General features: G+C 37.5%; 2 protein-coding genes across 2 annotated transcripts in view; both read right to left on the bottom strand.

The window, feature by feature from the left end:
- LOC136990498 (Y+L amino acid transporter 2-like) overlaps positions 1–3,260 on the bottom strand; it is an 86,710-nt gene extending 83,450 nt beyond the window's left edge. Inside the window, exon 1 of the mRNA XM_067288891.1 lies at positions 3,242–3,260. The gene's annotated coding sequence lies outside the window, so the exon portion shown is untranslated. The remainder of the gene's footprint in view (positions 1–3,241) is intronic.
- A 4,653-nt stretch (positions 3,261–7,913) lies between these two features.
- Positions 7,914–25,058, bottom strand: part of PIG-U (phosphatidylinositol glycan anchor biosynthesis class U) — a 50,590-nt gene continuing 33,445 nt past the window's right edge. Inside the window, exons 9-12 of the mRNA XM_067288900.1 lie at positions 24,682–24,825; positions 20,340–20,464; positions 20,131–20,273; positions 7,914–9,843 (exon numbers count right to left, since the gene is read on the bottom strand). Of these exons, the coding sequence (XP_067145001.1) occupies positions 9,733–9,843; positions 20,131–20,273; positions 20,340–20,464; positions 24,682–24,825 (523 nt within the window). The 3' untranslated portion in view covers positions 7,914–9,732. The remainder of the gene's footprint in view (positions 9,844–20,130; positions 20,274–20,339; positions 20,465–24,681; positions 24,826–25,058) is intronic.

The raw sequence follows: 25,058 nt of genomic DNA, 5'->3' as shown, positions 1-25,058 counted from the left end.
TAGATAAGTAGTAGTTTCTCTGTATTTGGTTATTTTGTAATTTTAAAAAAATGAAATAAAAGTCGAATGATTTATTATAGAAATTTATGCATTGTACAGTACATCTAATTTTCTTGGTTACACGATAGTCGGAAATACTTAACAGACATTTGTAAACAAATACACGCCTACTGAGTATTTGTGCGGCGATCGTTTTTCTTTCCCGAAAATGATTTTGAATTCGAGTTTGGAATCCTATTCGTGAAAGAACAATAGCGCTGAAAGACTGCAGAATGTGATTTGATAAATAAATTAAGAAATTTTACAGAAATTATTTATTTAATATTTTTGCCAAGAGAACGCGCAAGAAAGGGTCGCCTGAGAGAGTTCGTGTGCCGAAAAATGACAAACGCGGTTCTATCTCTATTTTTAGCTTTATTAGGGAGTCTCCGAATTTTGATAACGGACAGAATGTACGGGCGTTTTTCATCATTTATTGTTATTGAGTAAACTGCGCAAGTGTTAATTTATCAATAATTGAAATTTTCCGCTAAGGAACCGTCCATAAATTACGTCCGCTTTTCTTAAAATTTTCACTCTTCCCCTCTCCCCGTCCAGTTTGTCGGAGGTTCCATAACCAAAACTCGATCTCCTCAAAATATTTATCGGTTTACGAACGATAGATACCACAAGTGGAAACGAAACACGTCAAATTGTGAAATAAATATAATAAAATGAACGAAGTGGATGAAATTTAATAAAATAAACTGACGTCCACCAAAGCTCAACCCCCTCCCTCCCAGTGAGGACGTCATTTACGGACGAATATCCGCTCCGATTACCAGTGCACGTGCAAACTTAGCGGGACTGGAGTATAGACGACTCCGTGCTTCGAAGTAGGTAAACAAAAAACATCTCTCGTCGATCGTGACGTTATCACCTACATCTACGACGGTCGTCGTCCCGTCGAAAAATTTCACCTGCCAAACGTCGCTATGGCGACAACCGTCGGTACTAGTATCATTCCGCCCTCGGGCTGCCAGATACGACTTCGACAGTTGGCAATTTGCAGCAGTCTTTTGCATTTCGGTCCGACACCGGACATAAAATCTGCGGATTAATTTTGCCGGTAAGTGCCGAAATTCCGCGGAAAATATTAAACTCTTCGTTTTCAGTAAAATGAGGTTATTTCACGCGGGTTTGAGACAGACGACGATCTTTTCTAACGGTAATCGATGTTTTTGCAACAGTACTTGCAGAAAAGATTTCTACTTCCCTAAGTTCCTTTCCACCATCTTTGGCTGTTACTAGACCACCCGTCACCCTCTGGGTCGCTTACTACTTAAAATTTATAAAGAATAGAAGATACGGTAACAGATAATAGTAGCGTTTTATAGACGCGTAACGGGTTTTAGAAAATTTTTTCCGAGAACAGCATTACCACGGAATGGGTTTATAAAGTGGAGACAAATCCCTACGGATCGGCATATAGATTCGAAGCCATGTTGGTGATCGAGGAAATTTTCACAATGGAAAGGTGTTGACTTTCATCAAACCGTTAGTCCTGTGGTAAGAACGGCTACTATTACGAGGGTGAGTCAAAAAGTAGGTTGCAATTGGCAAGAACTTTTTCTTGATAAATATTTAGACGAAATCTGTTGGCAAGATTAGTAATACTTCCGGCTACAAGGCGTAGATTTGTGGACTGCAGAGGTTAATCAGTTTTCAGTCGTGAAAGATGTCGCATCCAAAGTGGAAGTTTGAGCAGAGACTCGATTCATACGAGCAAAAAGATGTAACTCCACTGAAATTCAATGCCAGTCATTGGAAGTGCACGGCGAGAAAGCTTTTGCACGACAATACCACACCTCATTTGGCAGGCATCGCCAAGCCCTACTGGAAAAATTCAAATTGACTGTATGGGAACATCCTGCCTTCAGCTACACCTTGCACCTTGCGATTCTCGTATGTTCGGCCCCACTAAATAATCCTTTCGAATTAACGATACGAGTCCGACGAAGACGTCACAAACGCAACGCGATAATGGTTTTTTTTTTTTTTTTTTTTTTTTTTTTAACTCTTTCCGCCCTGTGGGCACTAAGAGGGCCTCTTTTAGTAGGCCCATTATGGGTTCGGCCAGGCCCACAATGGGGCGACCGGGTGGTGAGGGACGGGGCCCGACATATCCGAACGGACCACCCCCCGAAAAATTCCTGGGGATTATTCGACCCGTTCGGATTCGATCCCGGGTCCCCCAGAGCGGTAGGCTGCCACCTTTACCGCTCGGCCATCCGGCCGTGTACGCGATAATGGTTATCGTATGTTGGACGAGAATACTTCCAAGAAGGAATAGAAAAACTCGTGCCACACTACAATAAATGTTTAAATAAACTTGGCAATTACGTCCAAAAGTAGCGTTTGGATTGTCCGTTCACACAAATAACAATTTTTGACCCGTATGTTTCATACTTGTATTTTTGGTACGAGTGCAACTTGCTTTTTGACTCAGCCTGACAGTACTCAGTCAAGTGTTGCAGCCAATGAAAATGCGATGATCAGACCGACCTATTTACCGCGTCTCTCTGTAGTAAGTGGAAAATAATCATCTTTATGCGACAATCTGATAAATATAACCATGGATCTGGCAGAGTATTTCGTCCGAAAAGTTTTCTCCACGATTCGGAAAGTATTTAATCAAGATGGGATTTAGGACACAAGTAAACTAATCTTAGTTCTGTATGCACACGCGGATCAATCGCTGATGACAATCGAGTAGAATTGTATCAGTTGGTTGAAAATCTCGAGAATCAGTTCGAGATAACCTGCAAGCCAAGTTCGTGTTTTTCGGAATTAGAAATCCACTGGAATGAAGACGGTTTTGTAAAGGTCAGTCTTAGTCTTTACATTAATAGGCCGTTGGAACGTTTACATAAGAACAATTATAGACGGACGACAACTGCCATCGTCAGTAACGACCAAGTTGGAACAGGTATCCAATGGTAAATTTCTCTACAGACGAGCCGAGAGTCGATATCGTTAACGCGAGGAACGCTACCGCAGTTGGCTGGTAGAACTCTCGAAAAACCGGCTGAATGCCACGTAATCGAGGTTAACAGAATTTTTCTATATTTGAAAGGCACGACGGAACAAGGGATTGACTTCCAAGGACAACTAGATAAGAGGCATATTACGTTTCGACGATGCAGACGACGGAGGCCATCTCCATATCGGACGTCCAATTTCAACGGTTAATTTAACCTACCGTTGTTTATCACGAAGTGTTGAGGGGATCGAATCGGAGAAGAGTGGTGTGTCCGAATTCTATGTTTTCCTCGGAATCCCGGACAATCGGCGAGAAAAACTTGGAGCAGATCCACCAAAAAGGTAGCAGACAACCCATCTATTAATAGTTCTACTGTTCCGAAGAAACAGTCTTATCCAGCGATTCCCAAACATTTTCCAGCCACCGCCCCCTCGGTTCCATAAACTTCCCACTCAACCCGCTTTTCTGTGTGCGTGGGAAAGGCTTGGAAATATTCTTAGAAAAGCGTTTTGCCGCACCTTTCATTCCGCATCCTTCTCGTACGTTGTCGTCGACTTCCGGAACCATTAAACGCATTGTTTTTTACCCGTTCACGGAGGAAACGAAAAGGTCGTAGGTGATCCCAACCCGGCCAACGGTCACCGTTCGGTCGGGACCCTGCCTCCATTGCCACTACCGACCCCCTGCTCCTTTTTTGCCCCTAGATTTACCTACCCAGAGGGGCGGAGCGCTCACTTCGGCGACCGAAGGTCTAGTTCGACAGACTAAGCAGTTTCCATGAACCGTTCCGGTTCCGGAAGCGGAACTGGATTTTCCAACTCCCCAATAAAGAGGATAGAAATCGAACGCATAACGTAGACCGCGCATTTCGATGAAGATGAGTTTCCACCGACATGCGACTTCCACTTAACGCGGTCGTACGAAAAACCTCGGTTAGAGATATTCAGTTTAGGTAATATTTAATCTACGGTAGCAAAATCGGAATAAAAAGTTTAAAATTTTTGTTGCTAAGGTCGACGAGTGCTTCTGCATTCCACTCGGATAGGAATAATCTACATCCGTGTTTAGTTACGAGCAAATAAAAACTAGCGATTAATTCTAGTGGCAAAAGTGCATTTCGAAACGGACCCGAACGCAATGTGCAGGGCAGGCATTTTTAGATCACGTATTTATTCGTTACAAAGTACAGTCAAACCTGTTTTTATGCGCTCTTTTTATGTGCGATTTTTATTTGTGCGATTTTTTTAATGCGAATTTTTAATTTGTGCGGTATAGTTGGCGACTAGTCTCGTGCGATTCGTCATGTCTCACGTCGACTTATTATAGCTAAATAAACTTATTATAGCATAAATGCACTTATTATAGTAATATTATTGCATGAATATGCGAAAAATGAAATAATTTACTTTTTAAGTCAACAAAACACCACCTAAACAAAAATATGTAAAACAGACGATAGACCAGACGAGGCAGTCAAGTGCTGACATCTGTTGTCAATAAATTCTATTTCGTACGGTTTTGAGTTATTTTCTATGTGAGACTTTTTTTATGCGGTCCCTGTTGACCGCATAAAAAAATTATTTTTTTAATTGTGTTGCGAAAACTATTATTTACAGCCATTCGTGAAGTTTCGTGAGATTTTTTTTAATGCGTTTTTTTTAATGCGGTCCCTATCCCCCGCATAAAAACAGGTTTGACTGTACAGTACAACTAAGTAAATAATTTACTTAGTTGGCTTCTTTGATAATTGTTCAACGTGAATGCGTCAATTAAAGCTCTGTGGTTTTTATTTTGCACCGCGCAGGGGTGCACTTGCACCGTATTTATCAGACTGTCCGACAAAGGTTTTTTTTTAAAGTTCGGTTGCATTCTGTTGATTGAAGAGAATTGCTATTCGATATTTGAAATAAACACACGATTTACACTCAAATATCCAGCAGCGATCTGTACGTCGGTGAATTTATAATCTTTGAACCTAAGTGATTTTTTTTTTTTTTTTTTATCTCGCTAAAGGTACTGTACGTCGTTCGTTGATCAGTTATGGCTATATTTTTACCAGCTGTTTTTGTATAATATACCTAGTCTTATTATCCGCGTAACGTAACTCCTGCGAATAATGTGGAATTACCGTATTCCTTCTATATTTATTATTAAAATTCTGGAAATTTCCTTGTTTTAAAAATTATTGGCCTTTGGACGATTTTAGCAGTAAATATTTTGTAGAAACAGAAAAATTCTTTCGTCACTGACTTTGTTTAGATGGTTTTTTTTATCATATTAAACTAAAGAGCGATAATAAGAGAGTTAAAAAATGATCTAAAAGCGCACACAAGTAAAAAATATAGTAAAAGTGGGACAAATGGTCGGGTGCGATAGAAAAATTTATGACCTTTTCGACTGCTACAACGAAAAGCCGAAACCGAATTTAAAAAAAAAAAAAAAAAACACTAATCTATCGATACATCAATGCCAATGACGACCGACGTAACAGATAAAATAAAGGACAATAACCCAGATGATACCGAAGAAGACAATGAAAATCACTAGAAAAAGAGAAGTGAATATCACCTCCGGTTAGGAGATTTCTGTTGATCTCGCATTGGCGTAGATACGTGATTCTAAACGTCAAATTATAGAGAAAAGTCCAACACGGAATCTATTTTCTTAAGATATCAATGACAGACATTTTTATGTTTCCGTTTATGAAAGAGTAATGGCAAATGGCGAGAAATTGGGAAGAAAGTAGTTAACATATCCAAACAAAACCGCCTGAGATGCAAAAAAATCATGTCACGCAAAAATCTGACAATCCAGACGACGACCAAAACTTCTCTTTGGCAAAGACAAGCTTGGCGCTTGGAGGCGAGATCTAGAACATTAACACGGGTAAAAATCTTATGGATGCCGCTTTCAAGCGCCAAACCCGTCCTCACCAAAGAAAAATCCGGTCAGTCATCCAAACTGTCACAAACCTCCACTTGGTGTAATTCCTTTTTACATCTCAGGTGGTTTTATTTAATAATTCTATCATTGCGTCAAGACATAAGATGAAGATGTACAATTTGGTCGGCACTCAGCAACTGAACGTGTCAATACGCCGTTTAGGAAAATCGCCATAAAGTTTTAATTGGCATAAATTTCAGCTATTGTAATTCCGAGTAACATTTTGAATAAAATTCATTTGGTTACATGCAATTTTATCTTTATAAGCATAAAATTAAGCCGTGAAACCGAAATAGTTCTTTGGGAAACCACTGTAAACTTTGACCCGTCGACCCGGAAGTTTGGCCAGCACCTCACCGATAACGAGAAAGGCTTGTTTAAAATTTGAGCTTTCTAGACCCTGTAGTTTTTTCTCTACGAGCGTCTGCGGTGACGGATGAACAAAAGAAGAAAATACGGCCTTTTTGGCGTTTTTACTTTCCCGGCTGTTATAGATGACAACGGAAATGAAATAGGGTTAAATTTGACCATCCGGGTATTTTGCAAATCTCCACGTTTCAGACCTGAACCCAAAAAAGTAAAAAACTGCGCAAAAAAATAATTCCCTGGGTGTGCGCGCGCGTATTGGCGTCTAATTCGCTTAAGGGTGCGACTACGCAGACGCGAATTTAGAGCGAGCGATTTCGTTTTCGCAAAGGAAAACCATGCACAAGCGAGAAATAACGCTGGCGAGAGCGAATTTTCTGATTCTCGCACATATCTGACAGGTTTTGATATTTATCGCGTATATCTCAGGACGGGCGAAGATAAAGAAATTTGGCACGGTAGCTTGTATATAAGGCACATTGATGCTATTTAATTGTGAAATGTCCCTTGGAGACAGAGCGGACCTCTGACTTAATTAAGACTTTATTCATTATTAGCATCTACAATATTCTATGAAACTCATCCCTACCTCAGAATTAAGCTTTTTGCTATTCGATCATAATTAAAAATATAAAACGCTTTTTTTTTTTTTTTTATATAAAATCTCATAACAGATAGCGCCACACACATTTTTATTACTTGTGTTAATATAACAATTATTTTTAAATAGAATTTCATAACAGCCGGGAAACGTTATGCAACTCGTTGCCAGATTTTTCGCACTTTTCAATTGCTTAGGCCTATATTTCTGCAATGTGCATTACAGAAAACCTTGAAATTCTGCAATTTCCTAAGAAAATTTTCTTTCGAACGAGATATTCGAAATGTTTTTTTTTTTTTTAACTCTTCGCCCTGTGGGCACTAAGAGGGCCTCCATTAGCAAGCCCATTATGGGTTCGATCAGGCCCACAAAGTGGCGACCGCGCGGTGAGGGACAGAGCCCGACATATCCAGATGGATCACCCCCGAAAAATTCCTGGAGATTTTTCGACCCGTCCGTATTCGATCCCGGGTTCCCCAGAGCGGTAGGCTGCCACTTTAACCGCTCGGCCTTCCGGCCTATTCGAAATGACTTCGGGTGTTTGGGAGCGGAGAAATCGACTCCCGAAAATCGGCAACTCTGATTCCTGATCTGAGTCGGTCGATGACTTTTTTACTTGGAGAAGAGTCACTACCGTGACTCCCGCCGATTCAACTTTCTGCAAATTCGGTGTTTTATTTTTAATGTATTGTGTGATCCTAACTGGAAAAATTGGTTATTTTGTGGAAGCTCGGATTGAAAAGATATCTCGCGAGGTCTTCAAGCCATTAAAGTTCAAGGGGAAAAAACGTACGGAATGCTTTCAAAATAGCATAGAGCTAGACGAGATTAAAAACCAATAAGACGACAGTGAATATCAAGGAATCTTAGAACTTAACGGCAACAGTGACGAGACATTAGAGAATAATGTTATTCGGTCAGGACCTGGCCACTATTATCACCGAAAGAAAGTTCGGATGAAATATTTACTCCAAACAACGGTAACTTAAAAAAAATCTTTATCATTAAAATATGATCCTGTTACAAGCGAGCATTTAAAATTGTCCGAGAACGACTTTCTCTAATGGGACAGGTTCCAAAGACTGTAGATATTTCAGATTGCACTCCGGACATCGGCAGAATCGAGCAAATGCCTTTGGTTATTCGATTTGTGTCTAAGGAGCAAGATTCCGAATATTTACTCAAAGAACATTTTTATAGTTTTTGCCCGAGAAATTATCTACCGGAGCCGATTTTGCCGAATAAATACGGCAAGAACTGGAATCGTTAGGTCTAAAATTTAAAGATATGCCTGGATAAGGCTACAATAGCGAAGTAAAAAACGAAAGGTGCCCATTCCGGTGTCCAAAGAGGAATTTTAAATTCTTTACGGAACCTTTCTGGTTTCCCGCAATTTTGGAACCTCGTCAGTCACGCAGCCCTAGGTTCCGGAGGAATCGTTCATTTCTTTTCTACCGCTGCAAGAGATGTTTACGTTTTTACTTTCCCGACTGTTACATATAATAGAGGTAAAATATGGCGATCGGTCAAAAACTACGCCTTCCCGAGATTTTTACATTTTGGGACTCGGAGACTTCGGAACGTCGAGAAATGCAAATAATTGAGTTTTTCCGTGCATGCGGATGTCTGACACTTAATAACCGTCCCGCTTTTTGTGGAAATTTTGCAGAGGTTTGCGTATTAGGAGACAAATGCTATTAAAATTTGGTGATTAAACGTCGAGAATGGGGAGATAAAGGGGGTGGCGTGTCGTATCCGGAGTAGGGTCGAACTTAATAGCAAGGTTGCGGCCGACGTTTTCGCGATTGAAACGTCAGCCTGAACCTCTCTATTGACACGATTTTATCGGTTATTAGAATTTACAACTTTTTACGAAACCATACCGATTCTGGAAATTAAGCTTCTTTGTCATTTTATAACAGTTGAGAATATAAAGTTTTTTTAACAAAATATCGTAACGGATGACGCCACTAAAATTTTAACCGTTGCCGGAATTTTCTCCATTTCCACTAACGAACGGAATGTTTTAAAATACACAAGATCCTTAAGAGGTTTAAGTGTTACGAGACGGAAAAGTCGCACGTATGCATAATCACCGACGGTCGGTGGAGAAATCTGGACATGGATCGGACTGCGGGTTAGGCGATGTATTGTGAACGAAATGCAAAACTCCGGGTGGTTACTTCACTCGTTTTTTTTTTTTTTTTTTTTATTCGAATCTTAAAACTAAAGGCAAAACGACCGTCGTCCTCGGCGGAAGAGACAAGAATCCATAAATGGGCAATTTGTATACAAGTTTACCGACGGTAAAAAACCGGGACAAAAGGTGGCCCGGAGCCGCCGGTTCGTAACTTCGGCGGAGGTCGTCCGCCCCGACACTTGCGTTATATTTGCGGCCCGCGGTCCGAAAGCCTTTTTCCACCGTCCGCACGGAGTATTCCGCTTTTTTTCCGCGCGGGGCCACTTCCGTCCGCGACCATCTCCGGCTAAACCTTTCGACCGCCGAAATTTAAAGGCCAAAGGCGTCTTTCTTCCTTCCTGCCCGCCGGAGGAAGCCGCTTTTTGCCCGGTGAGGGAGAGTACTTACGTGGACAGCGAACTGCAGCCAAAGGGTAAGTCCGCCGTCGAAAGAAAAGCAGCGCCGTACCGGGCGGGGAGGGGCGGCCCCGATATTTTCGTACGTTTCTGGCCTGGAGCGGTGCCGGGAGGCTCCGCCCCGTTGCCGAAGGTCGGGTCGAGCGGAAGGGAAGAAAGGAGGCCGAATCCGGTCCGAAGGTTTATCGCGGGAAAAGGAAAGGCGCTATCGAAGCTCCAGCTGGACGGGTTTTCCCCGTTGGTCAGTCTTCATGCCGCGGGAAAGGTAATACTCTCGCTTGATGTAGCCGAACAGAAGGTCCGTCACTAGGAAGATCTGAAACGACAAAAAGACACACCCGTTAAACGCCGGCCGCACACTTTCTTCGCGCTCTGCCGTAGGAGCAACCGGCGCTCCCCCGCTTACGTCCTATTCTCCTTTCGTTGCCTTCCCCGTTAACGAAGCCGGTCGAGTTTTCTCTCCGTCATTTCCGGTATAAAAGTTACCGATTAGAAATTAACTTTGTATCGGATTCCTCGTCTGAAAAATTCTGCCGAGACGTGGCCGCCCCCGTTCCAGGTAACCAACCCGAGAGTGATCGTGCAACGCTGGCTAACCGTCCCGTCCGTCGCCCCTTCCTCCATTCGTTTAACGCGCGACTCGTGCAACTTTAACGAAGTAATTGCCGGAAGTCCCACTCCGCAGTTTCGCTTTACGCCGTCCGATTCGCCCACACCTCCCGCCAATCCGGTACAGCGCCCGACGCATTTCCGTCCCCACCGTCAGTACTATGCCGTTACTCTTGGACGTGGTGCCCGTTTATAAGCACATTTCTAATTTTAAAAAATCCGACCACCGGTCCGGTTCCTTTCGGGTGGTGCGTACGACGTTTCAGGAGAGAATTTGCTTGTTTTTTCACCCGGATTATTTGCATTTCCCCTATCCATTTTTTAACGGTGTGTTTGGCAACCAATGGTAAAAATTCGTCGGCCGGAGGCGTAAGACTGTTCCCTTTTTATGCCGACGGATCCGGGAATGTGACTACTTAATAGTATAAGCAACGGACGAACGGGATTTATTAGAATCGTGCCGCGATAAACTTTCGTCGTACATTATCCCAGAAAAAACGCTGCCCTGGAGATTTTTTGTCGCCAGGTGACGTTTTATTCTTTGATAATGCTCTCCACTCTCTTATTCCGTTCTAGTACATCGAGAAAAAGTTTAAAGAAACTTGTAAAATGTACGCTCTGCTGACATTTTACAAGTTTTTTTAATCAATTCTTTTTCCTTTTTGACATTACACCATGCATTTTCGCACTCGAAAAATACAGCGGGAGCGCGTATTATCGCAATACAGATTCGGCCATTGATTATTTTTCCAAAACGTGTTATCTATATTAACTTTTTTTTATTACAGTAATTATTTGTGAAGATTTCTGCCATGTCACATTTGTAATAAAACAATGTTTTAATAATTAATGATTACTCGCTCGGAAGACTACGAAAGACACACTCTTCTAGTCGATCTTTTCCTTTAGGGGGACGACGGCCTTACCACATTGCTCCGATATATTCGATAAGAAAAATTCGATCGAAATTTGGTGGGTGTGGGCTATTTTATTATTATTATTGGGGATACTATAGATTGCTCCCTATGGAATTTCGGGACTTTTATTTGAACTCAAGGGACCGAGACGAGTTCAACGATACCCTACTTTTGAACCAGAGACCAATAAGAGAGTTATCATATTTACGATTTCTTGCCTTTCACAATGCATTCTACTGTAGAAAACTCTAAAATGGCGTAGAATGCATTGTGAAAGGCAAGAAATCGTAAATATGATAACTCTCTTATTGGTCTCTGGTTCAAAAGTAGGGTATCGTTGAACTCGTCTCGGTCCCTTGAGTTCAAATAAATGTCCCGAAATTTCATAGGGAGCAATCTATAGTACACCCCTATTATTATTGCTTTTTTAAATTCGTATTTTGATACAAATAATGCTATGAGAGCTGCATATACTGTGAACGCGTTGCATTTTCTGGAATAACGCTTCTGGTGAAAATTCAAAAATACCTGTCGGTTACTATAAAATATCGTTTGAAAGAAATCTCTGTGGAGTTGGAAACGAAAATCTGGTATATAAACTGCTTTAATATTTAACACGAATTATAAAATGCTTGCAGTATGCATCATTAAAGTGGTTTTAATTAACCCTGTTTAAATTACATTAAAACATGGTTCTCAGATCAGTACTAGTCTATAGACTGTGGTAAAGTTTTAGTTTTCTGACAGGTTGTATAACAACATGTAACTTATTAAACAGAATAACAAACTTTACAATAACAGACTTATTAAATGGACTAAATCTGTTATATATAAAAGGTTGTTTGTGGAGTGAAAACACTTTAAAACTTGAAATTAAAACTTTCGGTCGTTTAAATTAATATTTCATAATAATTGGGAATAATGTAAAATAGTACAAATTGCATATTCTAATGAATAATTGTGTCGCTTAATAATCATTTTATTAAAAAATAAATGACCGAATAAATAAAGATGAAGTTGATATTTCTATTTGTCCGTATTGTGTACTGTTAAATAAATTTTTTAAAAATATACTTATTTAATTCTCTATAAAAATAATTAAATTTAGTTTATATGCATAACTTCATTTAGAAACTTTCTTATTATCTCTTGCAAACAATTTAAGATTTCCTTTTCTCAGAAAATGTATATATTAAGTAAGGTTTTCTTGTCTTCAGCTAATTTTAATTTATAAAAATGTTTACTCTGATGCTCCTCCTTGCAATTTGTATAATACAAAAATTGATGTGAATGTAGAAAATTAAATATATTCTTATTTTAACAAATATCACCAAATTTCTTCTCTAGATTTGCATTTCAGAACTAAATAAATTTATCCTTGGACTGTATCGTAAGAACCGTTAACAGCTTTTCATTTTGAAATCTATATAGTTAAAGCGTCGAAGCAAATGTGGGAATAGCCTCCAAATGAAAAGCTACTCTATTTGGAATTATAAACGTGGCTTCTGTGGCTTGAACTCGAAAGAACATGCAGTTTACTGCACATACAGGGCATGAAATCTATACCGTGACATTGCAACTAAGGAACCAATATAGCAGCTCCATACAAAACATTGGTGTCCTGATCTTGCATTCGTAGACCTTGTTTTCCGGCAACATTTGGTGGTACCATCTGCTATGACATTTTATTTTAACACTTTTTATACTTTTAACTATTATAAAATGGCAAAAAGGATTAATCTTGACAGCAGGAATGAAAATGAAGGCAGAAATTGTAAATGCTATTAACCAGTAAAACGTCATTAAGTCTGACCTTACTGAACATATACGACCCCCATTCCCTCAACATCATCAAAACTTAGTAGTATCAATCCCCCTAATAAGCACTTGTCATATCTCGAGTGGGATTGGACTTATTGAAAATTTTACACATCATTAATATTTACAATTTTTTTAAAACTCACTTCAGCCTTCAAAATTAAACTATTTGCCATTTTATAATAATTAATAATATGAAAAGTTTTTAAAAAATAAAACATTGTGACAGATGATGCCACACACAAGTTTAGATTCTTTTGTCCAGAAACTTACGCAACTTGCAACTGGATTTCTTCTAAAGTTTTCTAGTTACTAAATACAGTGAATTGTTCATAATATAATAATAATAATATTAATGTAGTGAAGTTATAAATGCATTTTATGAATGTTTCAATAACACCTGGAAATTGGGGGAAATTTCCAGGGTTACTGGGAAATTGTATGCCAATTACAGAATTTTGGAGTACTGTCAAGGGAATTATGATATGCTCTGGTTGGCAACATTGCCTCACAATGTTTCAATTTCTTGTTTTGAACTTACGACAATCTTGAATTTATTGCTTATTTGGGGCAGTGACAATCAGTAAACTACAGATGGTGTGCCTCTAGCTGAATCACAAATATGTCAGTTATCACAAATTGCACTGTAGAATGAGTTTACAGTATAAAATGATATTCAAAATATTTCTGAAGCAATTGATTCCCTAAAGACTTCTAACTATAGCCCAGATCTTATTCCAGCAATTTTCTATAAAAAACTAAAACCTACATTATCCTATCAAGACTGCTTATCAAGCTAGCCCAATTTAGTCACATCCTTAATCAATGGATCATAAGATTGTTATAATCAGCCACCATTTTACACATCCTTTTTAAAATTGAGAGAGAGCTGAGGACAACCCTTGTTTTATGGTTCATTAGTCTTCAAGGTTTGAAAAGTTACTATTAATTGTTGTATCAATTTAACTATATATCCATGTTGTGTGGCAATCCTTAAAATGTAATGTTGTTGCAGTGAGTAAATGCCCTTCTTATCCTGAATCTGAAAGCAGAGAGCTTGATGTGTTGAAGTCTACAGAGTTGTATGGAATGAAAAAAAGTTGATAAGTAAGTTTTCTGTATAACTATCAAAGTATACAGAAAACCTACTTACAACCTTTATAACTTAGGGAAGTGGCAGACTATAACAATCTTATATCCATATAGAGATGCAACCCAACCATCTTCAAACTTTTAAGAAATGACAAGATACAGTACGATCAAAGCACCTCCTTTGGGATTTACTCCATTTCAATAGTTGTCCAATGTTTTGCATCAAAACTTGCCTACATAGGTGCTACTGGGTGTAATCTGTGCAAAATGTTCAAGGAACATAAATATGCATTAGAAAACAACCTGTCAAACACAGCATTAGCAGCTTATGCTCATCATCATGCTATACAGTGAATTGGGAACAAGTGAAGTTCATCAAGCTTACCTCTAACTTCAACACTATCAGCTACCTAGAGAAATTGGAGATTTAGAAGGGTAATAAGAAATCAGCATGCATCAATCATCATGATGCTGACATGCTTTCTGACACATGGGCATCACATTTTGAACTTTAACTGCTTTTAACCTATTAGATGATAATGTTCATTTATTTATCATTTGTTATTATTTTTATACATATTTAATATTTATATTATTTGCTTCTTCTGTATTTTTAAATTTTTATTCTTACGTTCATTCATACTTAAGTAATTTGTATTCTATTTGTTAAAGTTTTGTATCTCATGTTCCTCTAGGTTAATTATTTAAATTTTTTATCTTGTGTTCTTTTATATTACAACTTTCTATTTGAATGTTCTTTAACTGAAGAGGACCAGTTAATTCTGGTCAAAAACGTTTTTATTCCAATAAACTTGTTGCTGGAATTTTGAAAGGTTGTTTTTCACTCGTACAATGTATTAGAATATTTTCCACTTTTTAAATTTTATTTTTATCACTTTAATTCATTGACATGTAATAAATTACGAAAATGATTATAAATTATAACAATCTTAAAATACTTTATAATGCGTTTTTTTATTTTATTTCAATTCTACTAGACGAAGATCCTGAAAGTGAAACAATTGGATTGATGGTATTGAGATACTTTCCCGCATGCATAACACAATTGCGGGGTGGTCTTCACCAGAATTTACTGCTATTGCTTCTGTTCGTCCAACTTTCCCTTTTTTTAAACATGTTACATTTCCTGATATCTGCACATTTTTCACCTTACTGAGGAGGAGACAGACAAAGTTTCTTGTAAATGTAGAACAATATTACATTGTTCTACATTTACAAGAAACTTTGCCTGTCAATACAATGTAAACAATGTAATGGCTTTATTTGGCATTAACAATGTGTGTGCTTACACACAACTAAAGAATAGTTTCTAAATTATATGATACATTATGGTATTTTAAAAACACTTCACACCTCTTATATTTATGCCAGTGCACAAAACTTAATGAATGCACAAACATTTTTAGCCACTTTAATTAAGGAACCTTCATCAGGCGAGACAGCCATTTTGTATGTCAAACTAGTTAAAAATATTTTATATTTTACAGAGTGTTTCTCTGAGATTTTTTTATCTTATTGTACCAATAATGACATCTGTGATGAGGTTTTCCATTACCACATTTTTCCATTGATAGCTTCCTTACTGAGGCCTAATCATTGTATTATTATTATTATTATGTTGGGTTAAGTTAGATATACTCGGTTAACACCGGTGGCTGTGTACTATGCCGAACCAAAGTCAAGGCATAGTAACCAAAACAGAAATTAAAGAAGTGTATCAGTGTGTGTGTCTGTATTCAGGAATTTTCTCACAATATGACATGTATTCAATATAGTGGCCTTCTGTAGTGTGATGTATGTGTTTCTATTCAATTCTAATGTGCCCAGGCTTTTGTGTAGTGTGTGTGGTATGACACCTGTAGAGGAAAGAACAACAGGTACAATAAGCACCCTATCCATCCTCCACAGATGCCTTATTTCCTGGGCGAGTTCTGTGTACTTGCTAATTTTTTCAGTGCATGCGTTTTGTATATTGTGAGTGTTTGGAATGGCTATGTCTATAATGTATGTGATTTTATTGTGTTTGTCAATGAGTGTGATGTCTGGTCTGTTGTGGTAAATTGTTTTATCTGTGATTATGGCTCTGTCGTAGTACATTTTGTGCGTGTTGTTTTCCAAAACTGTCTGTGGAATGTATTTGTAGTATGGTTCGTGGATGTCTACTAATTTGTGTTTCCTTGCAAGCTCTTGGTGTATTATATTTGCTACTTGATTATGTCTGTGTAAATAATCTGTCTGTGCCAAGAGCTTGCAACCAGAAGTAATGTGTTGTATAGTTTCTGGCATGATGTGACATTTTCTGCATGTGTCATTTGTGAGTGTTGTATCTTTGAGTATGTGTTTTCTGTAGTTTTTAGTATTTATGACCTGATCCTGTATGGCAATCATGAATCCTTCCGTCTCCCCAAAGAGGCATCCCCGTGCTAACCAGCTGTTTGACGCAGTTTTGTCAACAAAATCCTGGGCCAGATCATAAGGATGCCTGCCATGGAGTGCCTTTCGAGCCCACGATTGCTTAATGGTGTCTGTGCTTTTTATATGTTGCGTTGTGTCCATATGATGTGAATGTAAGTTTACTGGTGTGTTATTTGAGTCTGCTAGAGTTACTGCTTTATGTAATTGTGATGTTTCTTGTTTTTTGTAGAAAAACTCTCGCAGTGACTGTATTTGTTTGTAGTGAAGGTTAACTATGTCAATCAGGCCACGTCCGCCATCTTTACGTGGAAGGGTTAGTCTTTCTGTGGCGGATTTAGGATGATGTTGTTTATGCTTAGTAAGTGTAGTTCTTGTTTTCCTTTGAAGTTGCTCGAGATCTGTGTGAGTCCAATGTATAACTCCAAAAGAATATGTAAGTACTGGAATGACATATGTGTTTATTGCTTTGACTGTGTGTTTTGCATTTAACTGTGTTCTGAGAATAGCATTTAACCTACTTTGGTATTCTTTAATTAATCTTTGCTTTATTTGTGTATGTTCTGTTAGTTTGGCCTGTTGGAATCCTAAATACTTGTAGAACTCGCCCTCTTCCATGGATTCAATAACGTCTCCATTTCCAAGTGCAAAATCTTCTTTCTTCAGGATTCCTTTTTCTATGTGAACTGTTTTGCATTTATCTAGGCCAAATTCCATTTGTATGTCCTTGGTGTATGAATGTGTGATTTGTAGGAGTTGATGAAGTTGTTTTTGTGTGGATGCATAAAGTTTTATGTCATCCATGTACATGAGATGTGACAGTGTAAACTGTGTTGTTTTTTCATGTCTGATATTGTAACCATATTGCGTGTTGTTTAACATGTTGGATAATGGGTTCAGGGCTAAGCAGAACCAGAGAGGACTCAAGGAATCTCCTTGAAAAATTCCTCGCCTAATAAAAATTTGGTTTGTTTGTATGGAAGTGTTATGGGCCCTGAGATGTAGTGTTGTTCTCCAATGCTGCATAGTGTTTTGAAAGAATGCAATGAGTGATGGATGTATTTTGTACATGTGTAGGATATGTAGCAGCCAACTGTGTGGAACACTGTCGAATGCTTTTCTGTAGTCTATATATGCCATGTGTATGTTTCTGTGTTGTCTGTGTGCTTGCCGTAGAATGACTGAATCTATGAGTAACTGTTCTTTGCATCCCCTGTGGTTTCTACGACAACCTTTTTGTTGTTCTGTTAGAATGTCGTGTTCTTCAACATGTTTGTATATTTTGTTTGCAATACAGGATGTCAATAATTTGTAGAGTGTTGGAAGACATGTAATTGGTCTGTATTGTGTGGGGTCTGTGGTATTGTTGTTTTTAGGTTTCATGTAGGTGATGCCCTGAGTAAGAAAATTTGGCATGTCTTGTGGATTGATGATGATGTGTGTTAGATGTTTAGCTAGTTCCTGGTGCAGTGATGTAAACTTTTTGTACCAGAAATTGTGAATGTTGTCTACACCAGGTGTCTTCCAGTTGTGTGTTCTGTTAACAGTGTATTGGAAATCATGTATGTTTATTTCAACACAGGGCATAGTTGGTATGTTGTGCAAGTTTCTGTTCTCCTCCTCGATCCAGCCTGCATCAGCATTGTGCGTGACAGCACTGGACCAAAGAGAAGACCAATATGTTGTGAGTTCTTCTTCTGTTGGTGTGCCACTGTGCTGTGTATCAGTGTTTGCTTTGTTATTAATTTGTCTGTAAAAGAGTTTTTCATTGTTTGTAAATAATTTATTTTGTTGTTTTCGTAGTGTACATGTTTTGTATCGTTTGAGTCTATGTGCTTTGGCAGCAAGTTTTTGTTTTAGTGTATCAATGTATTCTGTAATGCGTGTGTTGTGATGTTCATGTTTTGTGTGTGTTTTTATTTTCTTGAAAATGTTTTTGAGCTGTTTCCTTAATTTGGGTGTTATGTTGTTTTTAGTGTATTGTGTTAGCCTGCCTAATTGCTGTCTAATGTCATTTATTTGTGTTTCTATTCTTCTCTGCCAGGCAGGCTTGTGATAGTATTGTGTTTTCTGTGTATTTGTCTGTGACTGTATTTTCAGTCCATGGTGTGTCACTACTGTGACTGCCCCAGCATAAACTAATGTATGAATGTCTGCGAGTGTAGAAATTGAATGAATGTAGTGTGGTAGTAAGTGAGTGTTTACATAATTTAGTGTTTTTCCTACTTCCTTTGACGTGTTGATTTTTGGTATTCGTGGTCGTTGTGTGGGATCTGTACCTGTATATTTAGTGAGTGTTTCCTGAAATATAAGTGAGAGCGTATTAACTAAATTCATGTCTATGTTATCAGTGATGGATGAAGAAGTGTCTGTAGTATCATTAGTGGTAATTGTTGTATGTGTGTTATTATCAATGCTTGTTGCTGGATTATCCTGACAGGTTACATGATCTTCATTAATGTTAGATGTTTCTGTCTGTTGATGTATTTGATCAGCAACCTGTTGTTTGATAAGTTCAAGTGTTGTTTGTGGAATAAGGTTGTTGTGTATAATTGTTCTTTTTTGATCAACAACCCTTTGTTCGGTGACAGTGAGATGAGGATACTGTTGTGTGAATCTATGGTGTAGTTGTTGTCTGTATGCTGTCATGTTTGTTTCGAGTTTTGTGATGGTGTAATAAGTACGGATGATAAACTCGTTCATTTCTACTGTCCATTTCATCCGTTGGCGTGGTTTTCCAGCCTTTGTGGTCTGTGGATGCATTGCCACAGAAACACCAAGGCTGGGTTGGTTCCTCACATCTGTTGAGGGCATTGCAGTAGCCATGCTTGGGCCGGTGCTGCTTTCGCCACCGGTAACCAAGGGAGACTGTGACCTATTTTTCGAACGTGAGCCTCTGCCTAACCCACGAACGCGGACCTTGTTAACCCGGGCGACGTCCGAGCCGGTATCACACTTTGATCTAGTTATTACCATGATGAATATCTCCACAGAATGTGGGCGTGGTCACTCTTAGCTTCATTTCTCCCCATAGACCTTACTGGCATGGGTGTCCCTACCAGGAGCTTATGCTCCAGCCTGCATTGCCCTATGGATCAGTAAAATTACTGGGCTCTCCCACCACGACCAGGTGGTGACCACGGGAGAGTTATTATTATTATTATTATTATTATTATTATTATTATTCCAAATAAAAGTTCCCAGGAATTTTTCATATGGGATAGTCCAGGAAAAGTTTAGACTTCTGTTCAGTTCTTTCTGGCTAAATAATTTAGCCAGAAAGAACTGAACAGAAGTGTAAAAATCTTCTTCCTTTGGCATTATGGTAAATTTTTGGCTTGTAATTTATCCATGATGATGTTAATAGAAAAAGACTATTAAAATTTCTATCTGACCTTATTAGCTAGCCAAATTATCTTGTTATTCTTCTGACATTTTGTATTCCTATGCTACCACTGGCCAACAAATATTCTAATTAGAATGAATATCATTCATTTTGCTCTATTTATTTCCATAGAAGGAGTTTTCCATGTCTTTCCACAAAAACCCATGAAAATTTTTAGTGCATGCTACTAGACAAAGGAAAAAGGCACATTCCTAAAATAAAATCTTTCCAATCGTTTTTCTTTAACTGTATGGGAACAGTCCAAGTGCTGACAATACCCATACATAATGCTTAAAGAGTGTGCTCTCAGACATAATACCAAGCAAAAACTACTATTGGTTATATTTACCTGTCCAGTGTTGAAGGCCAGAGATATGCCAAAGTAAAAATTGGCATTGGCACTTCCTGCATATATCCACAGATACCAGAGAACTGGAGCCAAAACAGAACAACTGAAGAGGATGCAGCCCACCAGAAAACTCTGTCGTGTGTCTGCAGGAAGATTAGAGTTAACATTATCTGAAGTACCATATATTTTTATTTTTAAAGACTACTTACGTAAAAATAAATGAGTCCAGATAGGCATTATGGCCAAATACAGACCTACATCACTTATGCTGGGATACGATTTGAATACAGCCATCAGAGTCAGCAATATGTAGAACAGTAGCATTGGTTCCTTCCTAAAATAAAATAAATGTCTTTCAACTTTCATAAACACCAATGTAACCAGATGCTAATACTACATATAGCACTTTAAACCAATAAACCAGCAATAACAAATAAACTTTAATACTTAAACAAATGTTTTCCACCATTTTCAACAGTCATCTTCAGGTTACATAATAGAAGATCAAATATCATACGTACAATATAAATTTAAAATTAAAGGAATATGGTAACAACATGCTGGCAAAGGCAAGCACATGTGCAAAGAAGCAGCATCCAAAATACAAATAAGTAAAAATAAAGATATAACAAAAAAAAAAAAAAACAATAAAAACTGAAGATTTGATATCATAAGATTTAAAATATAACTTCCCAAGCATAAGATACAGTTTCTGGGTTGTTAAAATTAATAGTGGAGATTCTCTTTGTAGCTTTGTATATTTTGAGCCTTTCCAAATACCTGAAATGTGCTGAGATAGATGTGCAATGCAGAAGATGGGCCCAATAAAGTGATAATATGACATTACTGTCAGAGGCAAAAGTCACAAGAGCAGTTGTCAACCTCCAAGACTGTCTGTAATCACCACCCTGGAAGGTTTTCTCCATCAAATGCACAACAATCCAGAATGATGTCTACTCCACAGTTTGCAATTACCAAATCCTTTTTGCATCTATTAGGATTGAACCAACTTTCCGTGAATTGTGCAACTTTCTACTCTCTAACATCAAAAATTCAGCTAAACACTATGAAACACTAGGAAATAATTTCTTCTTTATTTTTAGAATTTACAATTTTTTAAACACTATGCCTCGGTATTTGAATTGGCCAATCTCATTTTTCATCTTTGAAAAGGGTCACCTATCTTCAAGCTAGAGACATTCCAATGGGTAGTCTGATTTTGAATATTTTGTGTAAACCTGTCATATGATTATAGAGAAGGCTGCCCTTCCCCTCTTTCACAACCAAATCATCCTGTACACAAGATATGTTGAGGACATGCTCATTATGGTGGCTAAAAATTTGTACGGCCTACTACTGCACACAGAACAGGAAAGTTCCTATCAAGTCCACTTTTTGAATGTTCTTATCACTCTATGTAACAGCTGTCTCATACTGACATCTCCCAAAAGGAATCTTACAAGCCTTTATTTATTCTTACATGGTCTCATGACCTGTACTTGTACAAAGTAGTCACATTCAGGATTCTTGTTAAAAGAGTTTTCACCCATTATTCTGATACCTGACACAGGAACCGGAAGCTACACTGTATCTACTGTTTAGCCTCTATGCATGGCTATTCTCCCTCATAGGGGCACTTTGCACATTGTCATACATGCACCTGCCTTTGCTGGCATGTTGTTACCAAGCTCCTTTAATTTTAAATTTATATTTTATGTTCTATGTTTGATCTTTTATTATGCAACATGAAGATGACTGTTGAAAATGATGGAAAACATTTGTTTGTGTTACAGTTCATTTGTTGTTGCTAGATTATTGGTTTAAATCAGTGGTTCTTAACCGGTGGTCCGTGGACCACTGGTGGTCCCTGAAAGCACCCGAAGTGATCTGTGAAGTCATCCTAAAATTATTAAATAAATGACAACGAGTTCTGTCAGTTCAAATTTCAAATACATTTTGCTTATTTAGTGGATTTTTTGCACAACTAAATAAATTGAACCTTCAACTGCAAGGTTAAAGAAATATGAAATTGGAAGGCACTAGCAATATATTTGCATTTGAAGATAAAATCAGTGCGTTTATCACTAAAATTGACCTATTGATCAGCAAAGTTGAAAAAGAGAATTTTTCTGTGTTTGATACATTGAATCCTATTAGTGACAGACAGTGATGCTGAGATGCCCACCAGTGGCCGAGCGGTTCTGTTGCTAAACGCTGGGAGTTTGGTCGCGGGTTCCCGCCGTGTTTGGACAGGGTGGCCACGTGAAGTTTTCCGGGTTTTCTCCACGTTTGTAACACCTGAATAGGGGCCAGTTTCCTTTAAAAGACCTCCCGGAAAGAATTATTCCCACGCGTAACATCGTGTCCCAGAGACAGCAACGGGAAACCTCTCTGGGTTTAACTTTCCCTAGTAAATACCTTGGCGCATTATTAACATTACTAACCTGCGCCAGGTGTCGCCGTAGTCCGGTAACGGATATAGAAGGCACAGAGAAGAAGTGTGCTGAGATTAAAGGACAAATACAAAAGAACATTACATTCCATTTGCAAAACTTGAAAAATGAATTCAATCGCTATTTTCCTGACTGCAAGGACAAAGGTGTTCGGAAACTGATCCGCAATCCTTTCATAGTCAATATTTCTGAGGTGCCGGATGAAATACAAGAAGAGTTAATTGAAATGCAACACGATAGTAACTGCAAGGATACTTTCGAGACAAGAATTAATCTTGAAGATTTTTGGAGCCAAAAAGCTATTGCTTCCTCTAAAATTCGAGAAATCGCTTTACGGTACCTAACTTTATTTTCAACCACATATTTATGCAAGCAAGGATTCTCAGTGCTTTTGATAATTAAAAATAAACATCGAAATCGGTTGGATGCCAGTGCCGACATGCGTTTGGCTTTGAGTAGCACTGAACAAAGAATCCAGCAGTTGGTAAACACTATGCAGTTACAAAAATTGCACTAAAATAATATAATTAATGTAACATTTTCGCAAATAATATAATACTCTTGGTTCCGAATAATTTTGTACGTGTTTAATTTATAGAACAACCTTATAAGCACTTATATTACTGCCAAACAGCTCGTGGTCCATGGCAAGAGAAAAATTTTGATAAATGGTCCCTTATCACTAAAAGGTTAAGAACCACTGGTTTAAAGTGTTAGGAGAAAATTGAAAGTAAATGTATTTTAATAAAAATTAAAATTAATCAAGTTTTTTGTTTGTCATTTTTACAAAGGACATAAACCAAGGACAGGCCCACACAGTCAATTTCCTTATAGTATACACAACAGGTGGCCAACTGGGTAAGGAATTTAAGGCATTGGCCTATCACTAGGATACTCAGAAATCCAGGAAGTTGAAAAACCCCAGGAATTTTTCATATGGGATAGTCCAGGAAAGTCAGGCCTCTTTGTTCACCACCTGGCTGCCCCCACTGTGGGCTTGGTCAAATCCACAATGGACATAGAAAAAGACCTTCTTAGTACCAAAAGAACAGAATGTAAAAGAAATAAGTAAACATAATAAATTAAAATTTGTTCACCATTCTGAAAATTTTATTCTCTATCTTTATGTTTGCATTTCTAAATTATTCAACTTATGGTTTATAAACCAGAGGAAGATCATTGAATATGATTGAAAACATTAGTTTATTAAACATTTTTATGCTGATGTATAAAATTTTCTGACATTTAGTATCTACTGAAACAGTGTGTATCCTAGAAACATTTATTGCAAATTAAATGTTATTGGCTTTTACCTTTGAGTAATGTGAACTAAGCTTTTACCTTTGAGTAATGTGAGCTTTTTCCGTGTTTCTGTTAGCTAACAGAAACACGGAAAAAGCTCAGCTGGTCTAGAGTTCAGATTATATATTAATTACAATTTTTATTTACTCTCTAAATAATCTAATTTTTCTAAACTGCTTCCATAAAAATTCTTGCTTTTAATTTCTATTTTAATATAGCCATTAATTCCATTGACTCCATTATTTTGAAACAGTAATTTTAAAGTTTTCAATACGACGTGAAGCAGAGAAAATATAATTACTTCTTGTTATTGGAAATCAAATACAAACATATTGCACGTGTCTAGTTTAATACTTATGGCAGCTACCATGTAGGTTTAAAATTGCATGCCTCTCCAAATCTTCAAGGTGATTCTTAAGACTAATTACTCGGCATATTAATTTATACAAACGACTTTAATATGACCCAGAATGAAACAACGTTTATGCTCAAGTTTTGGAGTAAAACAAATTGAAACAATTGATCCAGACAGTTTCATAACACACCTTTTAATTTCAATCTTATGACATAAAAACAATTTGGTGTTTCAAAATTAACTAACTTCATCAACAACAACAAAATGTCATATTGTAGCTCTCTAGTATTTTATTACTTCATTATACACGATTAATAAATAACTTATACAATTTTTGAGATTTACTCACACACAAATATACATCATATACTTTAATAAGGAAATTAAAAAAATAACAAATATTATATTTAAACAAATGAAATATGTTAATAATATACTTACTTCAATCTAATGGCAAGTGGCAAAGTATAAATGAAAGCATTTATTTGAAACGTCCAAAGAAAAAATATACGAAAATGTTCAAACATTTCTGTAAAGAAATACCAAAACAATCCAATATTTGGTGTTAAATCTGGTACAGATAATCTGAAAAATAAAGACGACTAATTAATTTGAAATGTAATTTATATTTCATTTTGTAAATCCATTACAAATAATTTGAATTTTTTTGTAACATATAACTTATTAAATGAATATTTTTAATATTTAGGAAGTCAATAAGAAGTTTCCTTAAATATTAAAAACAACTAGTAATAAGTTATGAATTAATTTTTACTTTGTCTAACTGTAGATCAGGCCATGCAGAGATAATTGTCACA

The sequence above is a fragment of the Centruroides vittatus genome, unplaced genomic scaffold (genome assembly GCF_030686945.1).
Source record: "Centruroides vittatus isolate TY-2023 unplaced genomic scaffold, ASM3068694v2 scaffold_944, whole genome shotgun sequence".
Taxonomy (NCBI): Eukaryota; Metazoa; Arthropoda; class Arachnida; order Scorpiones; family Buthidae; genus Centruroides; species Centruroides vittatus.
Note: the sequence above shows the minus strand (reverse complement) of the source record. Positions and strands in the feature narration are given on the sequence as shown.